At 46.3% G+C, this 19,533-nt stretch overlaps 2 protein-coding genes across 8 annotated transcripts in view; one reads left to right on the plus strand and one right to left on the minus strand.

Annotated features, from left to right (window-relative positions):
- The window catches only part of PRDX1 (peroxiredoxin 1), a 350,258-nt gene that overhangs the window by 34,502 nt on the left and 296,223 nt on the right, over positions 1–19,533 (plus strand). The gene's annotated exons all lie outside the window — the stretch shown is intronic.
- MAST2 (microtubule associated serine/threonine kinase 2) overlaps positions 603–19,533 on the minus strand; it is a 186,906-nt gene continuing 167,975 nt past the window's right edge. For 6 of the 7 annotated variants that reach the window (XM_082054630.1, XM_082054629.1, XM_082054628.1 and 3 more), the window contains 9 exons: positions 18,977–19,086; positions 16,487–16,641; positions 15,487–15,791; positions 12,894–13,109; positions 11,054–11,280; positions 9,440–9,562; positions 8,283–8,419; positions 7,283–7,470; positions 603–6,602 (listed from right to left, as the gene is read on the minus strand). In XM_082054630.1, coding sequence (XP_081910756.1) covers positions 4,525–6,602; positions 7,283–7,470; positions 8,283–8,419; positions 9,440–9,562; positions 11,054–11,280; positions 12,894–13,109; positions 15,487–15,791; positions 16,487–16,641; positions 18,977–19,086 — 3,539 coding nt within the window. In that variant the 3' untranslated portion in view covers positions 603–4,524. The remainder of the gene's footprint in view (positions 6,603–7,282; positions 7,471–8,282; positions 8,420–9,439; positions 9,563–11,053; positions 11,281–12,893; positions 13,110–15,486; positions 15,792–16,486; positions 16,642–18,976; positions 19,087–19,533) is intronic. The other variant, XM_082054631.1, reaches the window with a different exon arrangement.

A 19,533-nucleotide genomic window follows, 5' to 3' on the forward strand; every position in this document is an offset into this window, starting at 1 on the left:
GTTTCTGGAAAGGTTTTGGGTGTATATTATCAAGACAGCCTAAATAACCGGCTGCACAGGGGGGGCTACGTAGCTCCCGCTGCCTTGTGCCGTGTGGCCGACCCAAGCCCGCGCTGTACCTGTGCTGCGCTGCCGCTGCCCTTGGGCTGTGTTGTGCCCGTAATTCACACACCCAGCAACCGCGTTCCACGGTGCTCAGCCCCATCCTCTCCTTGTCTTGTCCTTTTCTTCTGTTGCTCAGCTAAGTTTCACGTCTATAACGTTTTTACCCCTTTAGTAAGAACCGACCACTAGGACCCCACGTTGGCAGAGGACACTACGTACATAAGGGGCTCTTGGTGGGGGACGGTAAATTCTGGGCTTGAGTTTCAGAGGGGAAAGCTTTGGTTTATCCACACATTTGGCCCGTGGAGTGAAAAATCCCAGATAGCCTGGCAGATTCTATGATTCTGTGATTTATTCCGATACCTCCGATACCCAGGTATCTGCAGGCAGTTTTCTGCCCCGCCAAGCGCCGGTGGAGCCAGCAGGTTGAAGGCAGAAGCAGCCCCGGCGCTGTGGGAGACCGAACAAGAAACACACAAAACTTGGAATTTATGTTAAAAAAAAAAAAGAAAAAAAAACCAAAGTATTTTATTTTGGAGGAGGATTTGAACATCGACATGCAGGTACAACATGAATAAAAATTATTGCACCGCTATTATGTGGCAATTGTTCAAGTTTCTAAAAACACAGATTCCACACGTTCTCTTATCTAGCTAAGTGCTGAGTGCCAGCTCGGCGGAGCCAGCTCGGAGGTGCTCCCACGGCCACCGGACATGGTAATCGAACACGACGTAAACACACACTTCTGTCAAATCTTCTACTAGAAGTACAGAATTATCCTTCACATCCAGTAAGAGAAACCCAGAGAAAGACTTGATCCTCCCCTCTTTGGAAAACAAAACAAAACAACGGCGAAAAAGGAACCAACCAAAAACCTCCACACCCGAACACCAGTGTGGCAACCAAAACCACTGCTCACTCCTACCCCTTCCCTGGCAAGCGCTCTTTAGTACATTAGCAGCCAAAGGCCTCTGACATTCGGACCCAGGAGTGGCCGTTACAATGCTAAAGTCTAATATTTACAATAAATATCATCCATTTCTCTTAGTTTGCAACAGCGAGAGACAAAGGGAAAAATAACACTGAAATGAGGCACGGGGCAGGGACCGGCTTCAACGCCATCACCCCAAAACGGCCGCGGAGCGGGAGACACATCCGAGCTGACAGAAGGAAGCGGGGAAGACGAGGCGGGAAAGCGGCGTATTTGGATGGTTCTGTGCACGGTCGTTCAGCAAACACACAGCACACACACAGCTCCTCCCTCCCGGCCGTACACCGCGGTACCTGCGGAGGCCGAGCTCGCACTCGCTGGACGCTCCGCTCGGCTACACGGGGCTGATCTCGCTGGGAAACGCGCCCTCACTCTTCAAACAGCTTTCCCAACATCTCCCTCCTCCCCGACATGTTGTGCAAGCTTATCGGAGAACCTATTTAAGCAATTCTTAGCAGAGCAAGGAGTAAGTCTCGGTGTTATCTACCTGGTTTATTACCCAAATTTTATACTTGCCCAAACTTTTTGCTAAGGTGCACCACGTAGATTTGACAGAAGGTGTACCGGGAAGCTGGGGTGCCTGGCACACCGAGGAACACTGCGGGACTGAGCGGGAGCCGGGATGCGGGGCTTCACTAGGATGCGTTCCTGGTAACACTGCTTGGCTTTGGCTTCCAAAAAACTGGCTATTTAAAATTGCACTGAACACTTTCTGTACCGTAGCTATAATTAAAAAGGTGACTAAGCATATACCTCAGCTCTCCTTGGGCCAATTCGGGCAAAAGCAGCAGAAGCTGTGACATAGCAAGGTATTTCACTCGTCTTCTTATGCCTAAGAAAGGAAAACTCTGCCATTGAGCACTGGAACCAGCAGCTGCAAAGGGTCAATCCGGTTGGTACCTTCAGGGGTCCCGTTCCAACCGGCGTGGGATGAGCCGGGTTGCAAAGCCCTCGCTCTCCGAACAGAGAGGCCGGGTCTCCCCTGGGGTTTTCCAGACGCAGAGCCCTTTGTGGGTGCCCCAGCAGGATGCTCACAGCACGAGGAGGAGACGGGGACCTTCCACGGCCAGGCGGGATCACGTCCTCACCAGCCAGATTACACAGAGACGTCCCCCTCCCCAAGGCCGGGTGCTCTTCTCAGGAGATAAGCTCGAGGCTTGTCTTTGCAATTGCCAGAGTCAAGATGCCGACTCCACTTTTCACTTCTCCCGACCATTTTATCCTATACCGTACTGCCAATCGGACCTTGTTCCTCATCAATTTTTTAGTAGATCAACCTGTCGGTGAGACAACCAGCCAGATAAGCACCAAATCCTGGCAAGTCTGTTGTGTACTTGCTATTGCTCCAAACCAGCACAGAATGATGCTCATCAACAAGAGTGCTCTGAGAGCTGGAGATACCCAGGAGTCTGGCAAGGCAGTGGAAATATTGCGGTTTATAATTGCAAACCAAGTGCACACCAGTAACCTATGAACTCCAGGGAAAAGAGCACAGAGAGAGCGCAGCAAGGCCTGCTCTCACCACCAGCACAGCGAGGTTTAGTAACGTGTCATCTGCGAGCATCAACGCTTTGGTTAATGTATTAACAACACCGTACGTGTTCACACAGACACACGGAGTAAACACTCATTGAAACGTATTAAAAGAAAAAAGTCAACCCAAAACTTGGTCCAGAAATGAAATCCAAGCAGCTAAAATCAAGTATATAATGAGAGGAAACAATGGTTATCTGGAAAGAAGCAGGGCAGGATTCCAGAGAATTTTGTGAGTTGTGGATTGAACTGCAATCGAGTTGAAAGAGACGGAGAAAATATATTCCTATATAAAACCAAATTTGCATCTAGGGAAAGAGAGTCAAAAATTCAAGTCTGGAAAAGGCCAAGACAATGAGAAAGGCGGCAGTGTAACGAGACAGATCGACAGAGGCGGGTTTGAGCTCGAAATACTGTTGCACGGTCATCCTGCTGCCAGCAGACGAAGCCGGTGGATCCGCAGGGAGATGGATCCGCAGGGAGATACACTCGGACAAGACAAGAATATAAGCTGAGCACAATCTGGGACGAATGACGGGAGTGTTCACTGAGAGGAACCTGTAACTGCATGAAGAAATGGCTTACAGTGCTATAGGTATCACCACTCGACACATTTATTGGTGTATTATTATTGAGCTAATCCTCAGCAAAGAGCACTGTTCAAAGCTATGTCTAAACCTAAGAGCAAAGAGTACTTTTTTAACGGAAAGTGACCTCAGCAGTAGAAATGATTTGGCTATCAAAGCTGAAATCTTAAAATATCACATGTGTTTTGAAGTCTGCTTGCAGCTTCTCCACAGAACTCGAGGAGTCGGAACTCTTCACAGGTTGTTTTCGTTGTTAAAACGGGCACATTCGGAAAACTCAGCAAGTTTCCCAAGCCCCGATTCAGAAATGTTAAGGAACACCTTAAAATCTTTACCTATTTAGACTCACCAAGAGAAGGAAACGTCTCCAAAGGTCATTTATCATTGAGATAATGTTGCCCGAGACATACTGGAGAACACACGACTACAAACGTCACTACTTTAAAATCAACCTACAAGGCACCCCTTCCCCAGGGCCGCTTCTTCTGAGGCAGGGCAAGTTAGGAACTGAAGCCACAGAAAGGAAGATAAAAACATCACTCGAATTTTAAAAACAAGAGGGAAAAGTTGCCATGTGTCCCGTAAAGGATAAGTAAAAACAATCCCAAAAAAACCAGCTTACGGATTGGAGATTTCTCTTTCCGATAATTCCACTGACAAATACTTTTACTTGGTTTAAAGAGCAGACGGGGGCAGCTCCGTCCGACCCCTCCGGCCACGTCTCTTGCCTCTGGATGCTCTAAGGATCGTGGACACACGTGGTGATGACGAGGCCTTATTTGCATGGAAGAGGATTTGTAGCTCCAGAATAACTTGCGGACAAGAGCGTATCTTCTTCTACTTGTCCAAGGACACCACGTTGTAAATTCAAAGAAAATACTTGAAATTTGTGAATTTCAATGGCATTTCAAAGAGAAGCTTGAAAAGCAGATTTTTGCAAGTAAGCTGCCTTTTTTGTATTTAGAATTTTTGGGATCTCAAATAAATGCAGGTTTAGAGGGAAGAGCACGACAGGCCCTAAACTCAGGCAAAATAAAAGGTCTGGAAGGGGAAAAAAAACCCAACAAACTATTTCTTAAGCCCTGCTTTAAAGATACCCTGTTCTAAAGAGACCTCAAACAGCAAGCATTACTGTGTACAAAAATAGAATAGCAAGGATGAAAAAACACAAAAAACAGTATGAAAAAAACCCTCCCAAAAATAGATGTACACAAGTTCTATTTTATATTAGTGTATATTACAAAATTCAAACATGCAGTCTCTATTTTGAACGTAGAGTGCTCCAGTCCGCGTGTACCAGGGATGCTGCTATGTTTTCTTTACAGCACCATCATGTGTCAGGGGAAAGTCTTGTGTTTGTAACTGACTTCCAACCTCTTTGCTCTTTCCTTGCACCGGAGTCCCTTCTTTCCAGGGCCTCGTGCTGCCCTCTGGCAGGGGGGAGGCTCCCAGAGCCGCTTGGCCCGGAGCGGAGGGCGGCTCTTTGGATGGAGCGGGTTTGCCGCTCCCTCCCGACGCTTCGGATGCTTTAGCGCTGCAAAACGTCGCCTCCTTTTTTGCCACCGCGGGACACGTCGCCTCCCAGGGCTTTGCCGAGTTGAACGACTCCGCGCAGGATCCGCTTTTTGCCGTCACACTGTCCGTACCGGATGGTTTGGCTTTCTCTTGACACGCTCCTGCTTGTGAAGGTTCCTGCCTTTTTTGTTTCAAATCTCTCTCGTCTTTACAGGAGGCACCCAAATGGGGGGAATCCTTTCTCTTGTCTACCTCTCCGGAGCCAGAAATACTGAGCTTCAACGGGCCCAGCACGCTCTGCGCTAGCGGCACTAACTGGGACACGGAGAGGGCTCTTTCGATGGCGCTGGGGACGAGCAGCGTGGCGGACGTGGGACCCGCTGGGCTGGTTCTGCCGGCAGGGGAAGCGCCGTCTGCCTGGGACGAGCTGGGCTGCTTCTCAGTGCCAGGGCTCTTCTGGGGTGTTTCGGTGGCGCTTCCAGGAGACAGAGACGAGGAGCTGAGCTGCTGTGCAGGCTGAAGCGTCACCTTGAGATCCTTCCCGCCGCGCTCCGTGGGGCTCACCGCGGGAGGAGCGCTGGCGCTTGCCGTGCACCACGAAGGCAGCGCCAGCAGAGGTTTGGAATCCTGTTTTTTCTGACTGCTTTCTGTTAGCAGAGGGTCTTTCAGGTCAACCTTATCACACGGGGCCCCTGAAGAGTCACCTTGTTCAAGTTCCAGGATTTTGATAGACGGGCACTGTATATGTTCTGTGCGATCTACCATTTTTTGAGTACTTGTAGTTCTCCCTAGGTCTTTGATTACTTCAGAAGACTTGTCTTTTGGACCAAAACACTCAAAAGTTTTGTTTTCTGGCACTTTATGTTCCTTTGCAGTTGCTTCTGATCTTAGGAATGGCTTTTCCGAACTAGCTAATTTTTCTGGAGAAGTTCTTGGGAGGACCTCTGATGGGGAAGGGTGCACACTGATTTGCAGCGGCTCTGAAACAGGCTTGGCTTGTTGATTATTTCCCTTCTGCAAATCTTCTGCACCTTTTGGATCTTCAGGTAGAAAGGCATCATCTTCAATACTGTCCTTGCTTTCCAATTTAGAGGAAAACTTATTATCCTCATTAAAAGAATCTGAGCCTTGGTCTCCACTGTCAGGGGGCTTGTCCAGTCTTCTCCCATCCTGACTATCTTCCGAACCATCATCTGTTTCATCTTCGGAAGAATCGACTTCTCTGATGGCCTCTTGCTTTTGCAGAGACTCCCTCCTCTCCACCCTGTCCTGTCGAATAGCGCCCAATTTCCGCGAACCCGGCTTCTGCAACAGCCCTTTTTCCGCCAGCCCCAGTTTGCCACCGCTTGTTTCATTCGCAGATTCTTGCAGGCTCTGGAGACTCGGATCCCTCTGTAGCATTTCCTTCTTAAATTCAGAGTGAGAGATATCCAAGCTATGCTTACGTGAAGAAGCCAGCTTCTTCTCAGAAGAGGACAGCGAGGCAGCCAGTTTCTCGGCCGACTGCACCCTCTTTAGCAAAGGAGACCTCGGGGGCTCGGCGCTTTTGGGGCGAGAAATTTGCCTCACCAGTGGTGGAGAGGAGTGTAGTTTTACTGGAAAAGATTGAATAATACTGGAGCTGCCAAGGGAGTGTCCCGGCAGAGGAGACGGGGAGCGCTGCGGGGACGTGGACTGCGGCGTTGGTGACGGAGTGTGAGCCAGGGGTGACAGAGGGATGTTCCCCGCAGATTTACGCCTCGGAGACCTGTATTGCCTCTGGAGCTTCGGTGCGAGGCCGTGCAGAGAGCTGGGGCGGATGTGGCCGGAGCTGGCTGGAGAATTGGGAACACTGGAACTGGGAGAGCTGCTCTGAGAAGAATTGCCACCAACTTAAAAGAGGGGGAAAAAAAAAGACAAAGGAGATTAATACATATTTGACCATTAAAACAAGTGTTTGAAAGCAAGACACGCAAAGCCAAAATGCCACGTTACCACAAAGCACTGCGTAAATATTACAAGGTAACATTGCGTGGCTTCTGATTGAAAATTCACATCATTGTCACACAACACCAGAAAACAGTAAGAAATATTCTGCTATCAGAATGTCTTTTCTGCAAAAAACTGCAAGCAGGTAAAGCATGTGTTTCGTTGCTGTTCTCAGGATGCAAATCTCTTTATTCTGTCAACTGATTCAATTTTCAAACACGACTTGGCCGCACTGTTTTGATTCTTTTTCTCTGAACTGATATAGAAAACGTGTCAAACTGCTACAAAAGCACTGTGACTTACAATACACATTTGCATCAAAAGGATGCTCTGCAGTACAGCAAACGCATCCTTAAAAGGTTGTATGGATTTCCATTTTTAAATGAATCCATGAACGGGAATACATCCATCCTTCAGGTAACTGACACCACAGCTCTCATGTTACTACACAAACAGATCTACTGCCCGCTGCTGTGTATTTTACTTCAGAAATTAATCAATAAGCAAAAATCTTCTCCAAGTTTTTTTCTGTTTGTCTTTCTGTTTGTTTGGATTCGGTGCTTTTGTTTGATTCTGTTTTTACCTGAGTGCACAGAGTCGGGAGTGGATCTGTAGCTCTGCGTTGGGGACCGAGGGGACAGGTTGTGAGTTGGGGAGCCGGGCACACTTTCTCCAGAGGACAGAGAGCGGTTTAGCGAAGATAAACTCCGGCTGGTGTGAAGTAGCGATGCTTGTTTAGTGATCTTCCTCAATAAAGAGCTCTTCTTCTTACTGTGGAAGAGTATTCAAAGTTGGTTACAAGCCCAAATGATTTATTTACCTTTATTGGCATATTTCAGCCATATTATGGTATAGTGTCAAAGAGAAAGAGAAAAAGAAAGAACAAAGCCCAAAAAACTAAAGGGCATACCTGTTGATATATCACAGAATCGACTGGGTTGGAAAAGACCTCAGAGATCATCCAGTCCAACCCTTGGTCCAACTCCAGTCCATTGACTAGATCATGGCACTAAGTGCCATGTCCAATCTCAGTTTAAAAACCTCCAGGGCCGGTGAGTCCAGCACCTCCCTGGGCAGCCATTCCAATCCTGACCACTCTCTCTGCACAGAATTGCTTTCTAATCTCCAGCCTCAATTTCCCCTGGCAGAGTTGAAGCCCATGGCCCCTTGTCCTATTGCTGATGCCTGGGAGAAAAGACCAATCCCCACCTGGCTGGAACTGCCCTTCAGGTAGTTCTAGAGAGTGCTGAGCTCAGCTCTAAGCCTCCTCTTCTCCAGACTAAACAAGCCCAGCTCCCTCAGCCTCTCCCCATAGGGCTTGTGCTCAAGTCCCTTCCCCAGTCTTGTTGCTCTTCTCTGGACCCGCTCCAGCACTTCAATCTCTTTCCTGAGCTGAGGGGCCCAGAACTGAACACAACACTCCAGGTGTGGCCTCCCCAATGCAGAGCACAGGGGAAGGATCACTGCCCTTGGCCTGCTGACCACGCTAGTTTTGATACATTATCTGCAAATTGCTTTCACGAGATTTCTTTTACATTATCTTAGTTACCATTTAATTTTCAAAAAGAAACATCAAAACGAACCTTTCCTGACCGTCCTTGGTTTTGCTCTTCTTGTTCCTCCGAGCCATCTTGGATTTGTAGCTGGCCTTTCGAGCCGGCCCAACTTTGATGGACGTGTTCTCAAACGGCGTCGTGGAGATGGACACTTTATTCCCACTCTGTCAGAAACACGACACGGAGACATTGCTCAAAACGTGGCTGTCCAAGGCAGATCTGCAGGCTCAGCAGGCTGCTTTATTGGTGCCTGCCATTTTGTAATCCTTTGTCAAACTCCATTTCCCCCTTTGCATTTCCCCCTATCATTTATTAAGGAATTGCGGAGAGAGAGCCCTCTTTAGTCAGGCTTTCACAACTGATTAGCTCAGAGCCCAGCTGGTAGGTAAAGCTCCCCAGAGCAGGGAGAACACAGCATCTGACCTCTCCCATTGAGATCCCAATTGCCTCCATTTCATACTTGTAACACTTGGAAACCTGAACAAAGTGATATCCTGTCAGCAATCCTATTCCCAGTGCTCCGACTGATGGCAGATGGGAGCATACTGGGCATCTATCATGATGAATCTGCAACACAGAGCATGGCTTGTCTCACTCATCTTAAAACCAAGGCCTGATTGCTCCTGTATTTGCAATCCCAAAGACTGAAATGGTCCAAAACTTTGGGGTTTATTTCCATAAATGGATTCAGCTCAGAGGTGATATCAAAATGCAAGTCATTTAACTGGATAATTTTAAGACCAACCATTACAAAGCTACTTTCAAATACCACTAGGAATAATCCTTGAGGAAGCAGTATTAAGAGCTAATAACATTAGCACAGCCTAAAGGCAAGAAATAAAAGTAATTTGGAAAAATTTGAAAGTATTTGTTTCTTAAAGTGATGACTGAGGAAACGTGTACTTAAATCTTATCAAACTTTTTCTCTACTGCTGATAAAAATGTATCTGATGTGTCCTTATTTCTTACACAAAGTATCTGAATTCAGCTTAAATGCCATAAGACAATTTTGGAGATTCAGGGATCAAGCTACAGCAATAAGTTTCCACAAAACAAAGCCCAGGTGCTGTGTACATACTTGTATCCCAGGCAACGCCAATTAGACACCTACAGCACTTTAAACAAGCTGTCTCATATTTTGCATATTACCTATTTTCCAAATCGGAGCAGTGCCGAGCCCTTACCTTCAGGATCAGCTCCACCACCTCGGTGTGCACCAGCCCATGGACCGGCTCCCCGTTGACATGGGTTATCAGATCCCCCTCACGCAGCCCGGCCTCGTTGGCTGGGCCACCTTCCTCCACGTGCTGCCAACGAGAAAGGGACGACTGATTTCAGGAGAGGAACGTACGGGATTGCTGACCAGATCAGACTCAAAGCCCATCCGCCTCATCTCTGGCTGCAGCCAGCATCAGCTGCTCCAAAGGAAGGTGAAAGGAACCACTGACTGGCACAGCCAAGCACAAAAATCTGCGCTCCTCCCAGCATCCCGCCAGCCTTCTCCAGTGAAGATGGTTGAGCCGATCAAGAGACCAGCTCATCCCAAAGCAAAAGGCTTAACGCACTTCCAAGAATTTTCAGCACTTAACTAGATTCGCTTGACTTCCAGACAAGCATTCCATCTTTTTCTATTTCTCTGCCATCCCAAATCCAGCAGCCTTTTCCATGTACACACTGGAATCCACAGAGGCCAAGAGACTTTTAAATAAGACTGGGCCATGTGTTTAGGGTGTCTACATGGCATCTCATCCCAAACAGTTTCTTTTTCCACTTTCCAACCTTTATTGACCTACGCAACAGACCTTTTCCCCCATGAATGCATTGCCTTTCCCCATCACTGTTCAAAAAGGTGAGCGGCCTTTACAGTGAGGAGACAGATCCCCTTGAGCATACGGCCACTCTCCTTCGAGCCAGAGAAGACTACAAATCACTATCTTGGTAAACTCAGCATTTCTCAAGGAAAGCAGAGAGGAGCAAGGGAAAAAATGCAGCTTCAGATTGTTGTTCTAGGTAAGAATGAGTGTTAAATGATAACCAAAGCATATGAAGTCCAAATTGTCTCAATGAACACAGAGATACAAAGGAAATAACAAACCACCTTTACCCTGGCTCCGCTTTCTCTAACTACACAATTCAAACAACGCTGCTTTGGGGGATGGATCATTCCTAGGAGTCCTAGACGTTAACAAAATAGGAACACAGAGATCAAGTACCAGAACTAGTGGAAGGGAGAGATACGGACACGGAAACCAGCCCTTTGAGCGCAGCACACAACCAAGCCAGGAGCCAAGTCCCCGGGCAATCCGCGTAGCAGCAGGGATGCTCTAAGGCTTGTGATCGAGTCCAAGCGCCTGCTTGGAAAAGCCCAGCAGACTGAACCGATCAGGAGCAGGTTAAAATCACTAACACAGGTCTGAATAAATTAGCTGTGACTGGCCCTCATGCAACAACCCCAATAAAGAGAAAGAGGGTATGTACACAGAAACATGCTTTAAAGTATGTGCTACAGGTGAAAGAAGGTGGATTTATGTAACCAGGGAAGAAAGAAGGAAAGAAAGGTTGTTGTGGCTCTGTGATGGGCTTGAAAACCTCTACAGGTAAAAGCCAAAGTGCTGTCATTCATGAATTTTTAAAATTTCTTTGTAAAGGGTTTTCCCCCACCCCAAAATGATAACTTTGGGTCCAAACAAGGAGAGAGAAGCAGGGTGGCAAATTATAGTTGATAAAGCGAAATCCCACAACCCTGGCTAAACGCACTTCTGGCCCCAAGGGTACTCTTTAGAAAAGCAGAGACATACCCAGACCATGTGATGCACAGTGTAGATATCACTGTCACCCATATAGACGCGAATGGCACGGAGAGTGAAACCGTATTTCTTTCCAGCCCGATGGATGATGATTGGTGGTTTCAGGTTTGCGATAGCAGGAGAAAAGTCGCGGCTGGGTGAGGAGTCCCTCGAAGATGGGTTGGAGGATAGAGAATGAGGTGACATTGGACTGGCCAATGGAGAACACGTGTGGTGATCTACAGTGATGACACAAAGGTGGGCAAAAATTAGGAAAACAGGTCTCCAAAAGAGAGAAAATTCTTGTTAGAGAACAGCTAGGAAACCACCTTTCCCAATGTTCTTAAAGCTCCTGGTCTTCACCAGAGCTGGGTTTGCCTGCAGCTTCAACTAATTAATGCTTCGAAATACAAAATCAGCAAAGTTTCCAAAATGCACATTTGGCGGTGTGTATTGAATCCAGCAGCACCGTTCACCTGGCATTATGGTTGAGTCACAGGGTTTATTTCTCTTTTGGGAATCTACAACCCATCACACACATTTGCTCTAGGCACAATCCTGGAACACCCCATTTCACAGTTATAATATATTATCCCCCTCCAAATAGATCAGACAGTCTATAGATCTTGGTGCAAATCACACGTTGGTGAAGAGACAAATCAAAATCAGTTAATATTAACACACACACACAAAATCAGTAGGCAATCAAACAACTACACCAAGGCAGTTTTGGTAGTGTTTTAAATTCACGGGGGCAAAAATATTTAACCCTAAAAACCTGGGTACTGCAGGGACTTTGCAACTGAAAAACAACATCCCAAGTGTATTTTAGAGCGTGTTTCCCAAAGGAACAGCCAAGGGCTGGGCTACCAGCTGAACCACCCTGACCCTGCTTGCTAGTGGAACAACATCCACTTTTAAAAATATAAAGCAAATACAGAACTCTCATTTTCAACTGAAGCTGGTCAACATTGGTGAAATAAACCAAAGAGCAGGAATATTAAACACAGCTGTAAAAGGTAATCCCTAATCCATTAAGAAACACCTGCTGAACACCCAGCACATATTTACCTGGCAGATGAGAGCAGCTCTGGAAAAACCTTTGCAGGGTGATTAAATACACATTTTTAAGAGATTTTCATAAGGGAATTTGTAGTTTGAAAAGCAACCAACGCCCAATCCATGAGAAATGTAACGTGCATCACCGTGATGGTGCCAAGGAGGAGCCGCAGGCCTGCGTCGGGCACCGCTCTCCGCAGGGTGTGCTGGGCTGCTCCATGAGCTACCACCCGGCATTAGCAATTGTAATGATCTGGCTCTGCCTGGAGACAGAGCCGGGCCAACCAGGTGAGTTATTCAGAGCTGACTTACTTCATGAGTTTATGAATTCTTGACGGCTCAATCTCAACCAAGTTATCTGGAGTGACTGAAACTTCCCGGTGTGTGGATGCACCAGACACATTCAGCTCCCAAACTGCGCCGTGGTTAGTGTGTGACACCCAAAAAAGAGCACCTTGAGGGTTAAAATTGTTCTGCGACTCTACGCCTCCTTGCTGCACCATTGTCTAGAGACCAGCTTGTGCTCCAGGAGCCAATTTAAACAAAACTAGGGAAAGAATACAGCCCAGCTGCCATTTGCAGAAGCTGCAGTCAGACCACACACACAATGCTCCTGTCTGTGGCAAAGCAATATTCATTATCCTGCTGAGTAGTAAATATTAAACCGATTGTAAAAGTTAGATCTCTCCCCTCCTGCCAGCGAGGGCTTTATTCCAAAAGAGCGAAGGGGGAGGATCTGTCTGCAGACCTTTTGTTCAGTGCTTGCAGATTCTGACAAGGCCTCATTTCTTACCTGAGGGAATCAGGAGAGACAAGGCAGTAGCGGATGCTGATTTAATCACTTTATTGACAGGTCTCGAGGTACGTTTCTCCCCTGACTCCCCAGAGAGCAACCTGTGTCGTGCCCGCCGCACTGCCAAATCGCTGATGGCTTTTGGAGTGGTAAAGTCTGGGCCTTCATTGCTATTACTGCGAGCGCGTGGATCAGAGAAATCTGCAGTGCTCCCAGCTACAGTTTAAATTAAAACAGATTAGAACCACAGGGAATTCCTAACAGTCTATTCCCCTACAGGCAAAATACATTAAATCAAAGTCATGTTTACATGAAGTCCAAGAGTAAATTTTCCTAAGAAGAAACCCCAGGGCTTGAATTTTTATTTACAGAAATGGTGTTATTCTGAATACAGAAAATTAGCAGCTTCTTTTCTCTTGGAAAAGCTCACTAATGAAATCACGTTGCTCAGTAGCAGTAACATGAATCCTAAAGCTGCGGTGCAGTTCTGCGGGCGAACTGTTTCAATGGGATCGTTCACAAATGAAAACAGGTTTATGGAAAGTGCTCCGTTTTTACAACCAGCAAGAACTGTCAATCTAAGTTAAAACTGCCTGTAATAAAAGAACCAGGTTCTACTGGAGTTGCACATAAAAAAATCCACCTTCAAAGACTACTAAGGTACTGAAGTCAGGGAAAGTAAAAATGTGGATTGCAAAGACAACCCTAATTTGCACCCTTCTGTGCACCATTGCAATTCAGTCGTGAATTACTTAACATGTTATAATTATATATAAAATGCAAAGTAATCTTGAAAATCAGACTAGGTATGCAAGAACAGCAGATGCTGGGGGTGCTGTACTCAAGCTCTGTGCCTCAGTTCCCCACCTGATACCTTAAAGGGGAACTGTGCAAACATATTAATTAGAATGTACAAGGTGCTCAGAAATGAAAGTGGTGAGCATCACAGCAAGTCCACAAGGGAAATTAATCATTCTGTCTTCAAAAGCAAATTGTAAGCAGCATGCAATAAATAAAGCCTAAGGGCCACATCTTGAACAATGAGGACAGAACAAAACATTGATCATCGTTATTTAAGTGGGCACCACTGCTCTGCATACTAAGTAAAGCAGAAAGTACCGTGAAAATAAAAATTCAAGGCACCATTCCCATAGATCTCAGTGCCAGTTCAACAGCCACACAGTTTCAAATATGGCTCCCAGACAATGAGGAACCCAGAATCAGAGGCTGCGTGCGAAAAGGCTGCGAGATGCATTAGAGGAGCACTCCGAGACAGCGGCAGGAATACAACGGTTCTCCTGCAGCTCCCCGCCGGTGCGGTGGCATCCCTGGATCCCCAGCCCTGATCACAGACTGCGCTAAGGCCTTGGGCTCAGGGGTGCAGCCTGCCCAGGGAACCTCCATTTTTGCCTATTTCAACTTGTGGGTACAATGAAAGCATTCTTGCATTTTTCTAGGCTTTTAGTATGAAACTGAGAAACTAAGGTTCTGCTCCTCCACCTTTTCCCATGGGTTAATGGAGTACCAGGCCTCTTCTGTGAGGATGAGCCATAGAGGGGAATGGGACAATTTTGGAGGAAGCTTCACAGACTGCATCGTAGAATCATGAGATATGGGAATCTTTGGCTTTACTCTAGTCTGGAGGAACATTTCCACTGAAGCATTTCCACCTTCTGCTATCACTCCACCATCACATCTGCCCAGTGTCCTTCACCTTGTCCTCACCTGGTCTTGCTGCCCCTCTGCCTCCTTGCTCAGTACCTGTTTCTTCTCCTTTCCGCCCTCAGTGCATCCACAATTGCTTTGCCTGCATGCTGCCTGTTTCCCCCAGCTACTTGTTTCTTATTTTCTTCCCCAGTTAGTCCTTGTTCTTCAATGCTACAGTCTAATTCTTCCCCAAAATATGCTTTCCTTCTCAAATATTATCTTGCTAATCTTCAATTCAACTTCCCCGCTCTCTTCCGTTCTGCAGCAGCTCAGGACACCATCGCAGGGAAGCTCCAGCTCAGCCCCAGGATGGACAAAGCTGCTGAGAAGTCAAACGCTGACTTCTAAGACTCACTCTACTAGACTTAGGCTGCACTTTTTAAAGCCTGCAACTTGGCTGAACTTCAGGATATCTGGCTGAGACAGCAAGTAGCATGTCCCTGACACAAACCCCATTCCCCTAGCAAATTTCAACTCTCTACTCCAAACTAAAGCCTTTCAGATAAAAAAAAGTCCGAAGCAGCAGGAATCTTTTAGTATGGCTGAACACCCATATTCTCCAGCCCCAGCTCAGCAGTGATCTGCTCTAATGCTTAAAATAACGCCGCCTCGGGCACCCGGCAGTTGTAAGCAGGCACAGATCATGTGGGTCTCAAGCATGAAAAAACCTTAATCAATTTGAAGTGAGACGACTGAAATAAAAGATGTAATTTTGAAGAGATTAACCCACTGATGTTATTACAAAGACAAGCACAGCCACAAGACTGTACCAAAATAACACTTAGCACGACACATTCGCATCATTCGGCACCCAAATCCGGTTTCACAGTTACCGACTGCAAGCCAACGCGGCTTTCTTGGGGCCACGGTCACACCAAGCACATACCTGTCAGTGTCGCGGCGCTGCTGGCGGCCGTGGAGGGGACGGGGGGGCCAGCATCACCTTCCAGCTGCAGCTCTTGCTCCACGGGCTGCTCGGGAATGGGGACGGGCAGCCCCTCCCGCGGCTGCGCGGCGGACAGGAGCAGCCCCTCGGACTGCGGCCTTTTGAGGACGGTTCCCTCGTCCTCAGCGGAGATGGCAAAGCGGGGCATGTCGAGGAGCCCCGAGCAGCGCCGGCGGACGGTCAAGGGCGGGCTGGAGTCGCTCTCCGTGTGCGAGGATTCGGACATAGACAAGCGCTTACGCAATCTGAGAGAGAAAACAAGACAGAGCCCCTCAGTCGAGTTAGGGGGATAATGAACTTTAAAGAGAGAAAATAACGCACAGATGCAACTCACGCATCTGAATCCAATTTAAGGTGAGGTTAGGAGACTGAGGTACATCTTTAGGATTTAAAGCAGCAAAAGCTTGGGGCATCACCTGAGCCTACATTCCCATACATTCGTTGTTAAGCTTCTAAGAAAGGAAGGAATAAAAACAAATTCTGGGCATTCATATATTAAATTGACATTTTTATGACAAGATTTTGTTTTATATTCTGAGCTTTAGAAACTTTGGACTTTCCTAATGGCTTCCCTATTTGCGACAAATGGTCAAAGTCTGGCAACACCAGATTGTGGATTCACTGATGTTTAAGAAAAAACCTCTTGTTGGTACATCTCCAACATAAGTAGCCTTCCAGTGAATGAAAGCTTTACTTAAAGTTAGAATCCCTTTACATTCAAGTATTTTCTACAAATTTAGTACTTAATCAGATACATTTAAAGATTATATCACTTCTACACACAGATTGTCAGCTATTTACTCCACTCTTCAGGCTTCACCTGTGGAAATACTTCATGTGAAGCATTCCTGACCTAACATTGGTTGTAGAAACTTTTGGTGTAGGTTGATCTTTCTCAACAGCCATGAGAAACCAAAAGACGCGGTTCTAGAGAACTCACATTTCAGGAGAGCCTATCACCCAGCTGCGGTCTCGACTCTTCAAGCCGCCAAGGCTGTCCAGCCGATCGTCTTTTTCTTCACTCAGACTACGTTTGGTTGGCGGTGGAGTCTTCCTCTCCTCGTGGATGGAGAGACGCTCCATGCTGCTGTACACCTGCATACAGCAAAAGATGCTTCAGTAGGGAGAAAACAAACCTGCATGGCCTTTTCTGATCAAGGGGCGCTATCTCTTCTCAAAATGGAAGATCTTCCACAAAAGCATGAACGTGGCAATGTTGTTTGAGTAAATAACACAGTGCAGCTATGACATGCTCAGAGCATGCCAGGGAGGACAGCACCCACACCTCCCTGAAAAAAGCCCAACACACCATGGAAATACTTTTGAAAAGACTTTCTTTTTGGTTTTAAAAATTCTCAAATCTAAGAGGAGATATTGCCAAAGCAGGCTGCGCAAGTCTCGAAGGCTGGCAGCTGGATCTTGAAATCTTAGTGCACAAATTCAATTCGGTGATAGGCATCATGCTCGCGACCCCGTTTCATTATCACGAGTCTATCAGCATTGCCCCAAGCTGCTTTCAGAACAAAAAAGTCCTGCCCTCCTCAAGGAATCTACTATAATGCTGACAGCTTAATGAAAGTGCCTTTCTTGGTTTTACAGCCGTCTTTAAATAATTAAATGATTAAGCAAAAAAATCCATCCTTTTAAAACTACACTTGACTGTGGATCTAATTTACATAAGAAGAGATTAATGAAAATAATGTTATTAAAAATTCAGAGCATCAACAAGATAACTATTAATAAATCATATGGCTGAATTGTCAGACAAGAATTTCAAAATCTAATGAGTCTTTTATGCCTCCCACATTACAAATACTGTATAATTTTCCAGGTCTTAAAATAAATTCATTAAAAGTGAACTTTTTCTCTTTGTGGCAAAAACACTGAACCCTAAAGAAAAGCTTCAGTCTCACAGACTAGTGAGAAAAGGCAGAGAAAAGAAACCCTTATGTACTCATGAGAACTTTCAAAACCCCAACTAATCCTCAGGTCCAATTTTAAACATACTTTTGGTGATGCAAATCAGGAGCGAGTCCATAAAATTAATGGTAACTGTTACTTAAGCCCAGTCTAGGACAAAGAACAACAAACTAGTGCTTCAAAACTGACTTCAGCAGTGGGAATCTGGAGGAACTGTCATGGAGAACTGAAACACCTTTCAAAGGGCTGAAGTAAAGTTCCGCCTCTCATCTCATTAAGAAGAAGGAGACGCTGTTCACAGAGCGGGCTGACCTCAAAACAGCATTTATTCTCCCAAAATACTATATTTGATCCAAGCTAACGCTGGAGTTGCACTACTTTGAAATGTCTGGAAATCCAACTTTTTACTCCAGATAATGTGGAAAAGAATTGGAGACGTGCAGGGATGCGAATGCAGGAAGTGTGGCCCGAGGGGATCTCCTCAGGGCTTCCCGCCCCTTCCCCACCTCAAAGCAGAACCTTCTCCCTTGTAGCACCTCACAGATGCTTCTCCAACCTGCTCCTAAAAGCCCGCCAGCGACAGAAATCCTACAAATTCCCCACGCAACCCATGCCAGCGCTTAATTATTGTTCAACACTGGAAAATTCTTCTTATCACCTACTCTATACCTCCTTTGTGCCTATGATTTCATGTCAGTTCTGGCTAGAACAGGAAACCCAATGTATCTGCTCCTTCTAGCATTATGTACGTGGAAACACATTAGGTTTTCTGTTCTGTAGATCTCGGATCATTCTTGTTGTTTTCCTCTGGACTCTCCTTTACTGGTCCATGTTTATTTTACAGAACATTGCCCAGGACAGGGCAGAGCAGCCCAGCCGAGCCCTTCCCGCTGCTAAGCAGATGGAAGGGATTTCTTCATTTGCCTTGCAGAAAATATTCGTGCTCGCCCAGCACCATAACTGTCTTTTTGCTTCACTAATTCGGCACATCTAACTCATGATGCACTATATGCCCAGATCCTCCCCTTTGACACCGTCACTTTTTGTTCTTCGGGCTGTGTTGGAGACAATGAACAGCAGAGCTGTAAACTTCACCTGTGCTCTTAGCTTGGGATCCCTTTGATTTTAGACCATGAGTTCAAAATGTCAGAATCAATTTTCATCCTAATACCGTCTTGTCACCTGCTAGAAGACCCTTTCAAAATGACACTGTTCAAAGTAAATAAGCTTTGGACACTCCCTATGCCAGAGGGACCTCTGCAGTACCCCATGTATTAGTGAAACATCAAGAAATACATCAGACTCTCCAATTACTCCTGCACTCAACTTCTAATAGGCCATAAGCTATCACAGAATAAACAACACACACAGGTTTTTTTCTTTCCTCAGTGAATACTAAACACCATGTGACTCCCACACATAATCTGCACTATTAAAATCTGCCCCATACAAAGCAATAAAACTGCGTTCCTCTCTAGGTTTTTCCTTCGACAAGCCAGCATGCTCCTACCTTGCTGAACCTCGGCGAGCACGAGGAAAACTGCCGAATTTCCACGTGATCATCATCGTTAGTGTCCTCCTCTTCCTCCGAATCCAGGTGGTGGTACCGTTCCGAACGGGCTGCGAACGAGACGCGGAACATTTTGGTCACTCCCCCCTCAAGCAGCATGAGCTCACCCACAGTGGTTGAACCAATTCCTACTTGTCTGCTTACAACGAACTTTCATAACCATGAAGAGTATTTTCCTTACTACTGAAACACACCCAGCCAGTTTTGCTCATCCTGTACGATCAGCAGTGCAGAACACCTCCTTCCTGCTGGACTTAGATCTTCAGCTATATTATATTCTAAGAGCAGCTGATACTCTAATCCTGCAGACCCTTCGTGGTAGGGATATTTCTTGCCTATGGCAAACAATCACATGGAAGGAAACATGGAAACAATTCACTGTCCCGGTTTCCAATAAATAGCTTTATGATTGTACATAGTCTGTCCTGCATACATACGCACAAGCCTTCTTTAAAAAAATAAAATATTTACCCCCCCCAAAATATTTCCTCTTTTCC

Source organism: Streptopelia decaocto (assembly GCF_964273445.1).
Source record: "Streptopelia decaocto genome assembly, chromosome: 5".
Taxonomy (NCBI): domain Eukaryota; kingdom Metazoa; phylum Chordata; class Aves; order Columbiformes; family Columbidae; genus Streptopelia; species Streptopelia decaocto.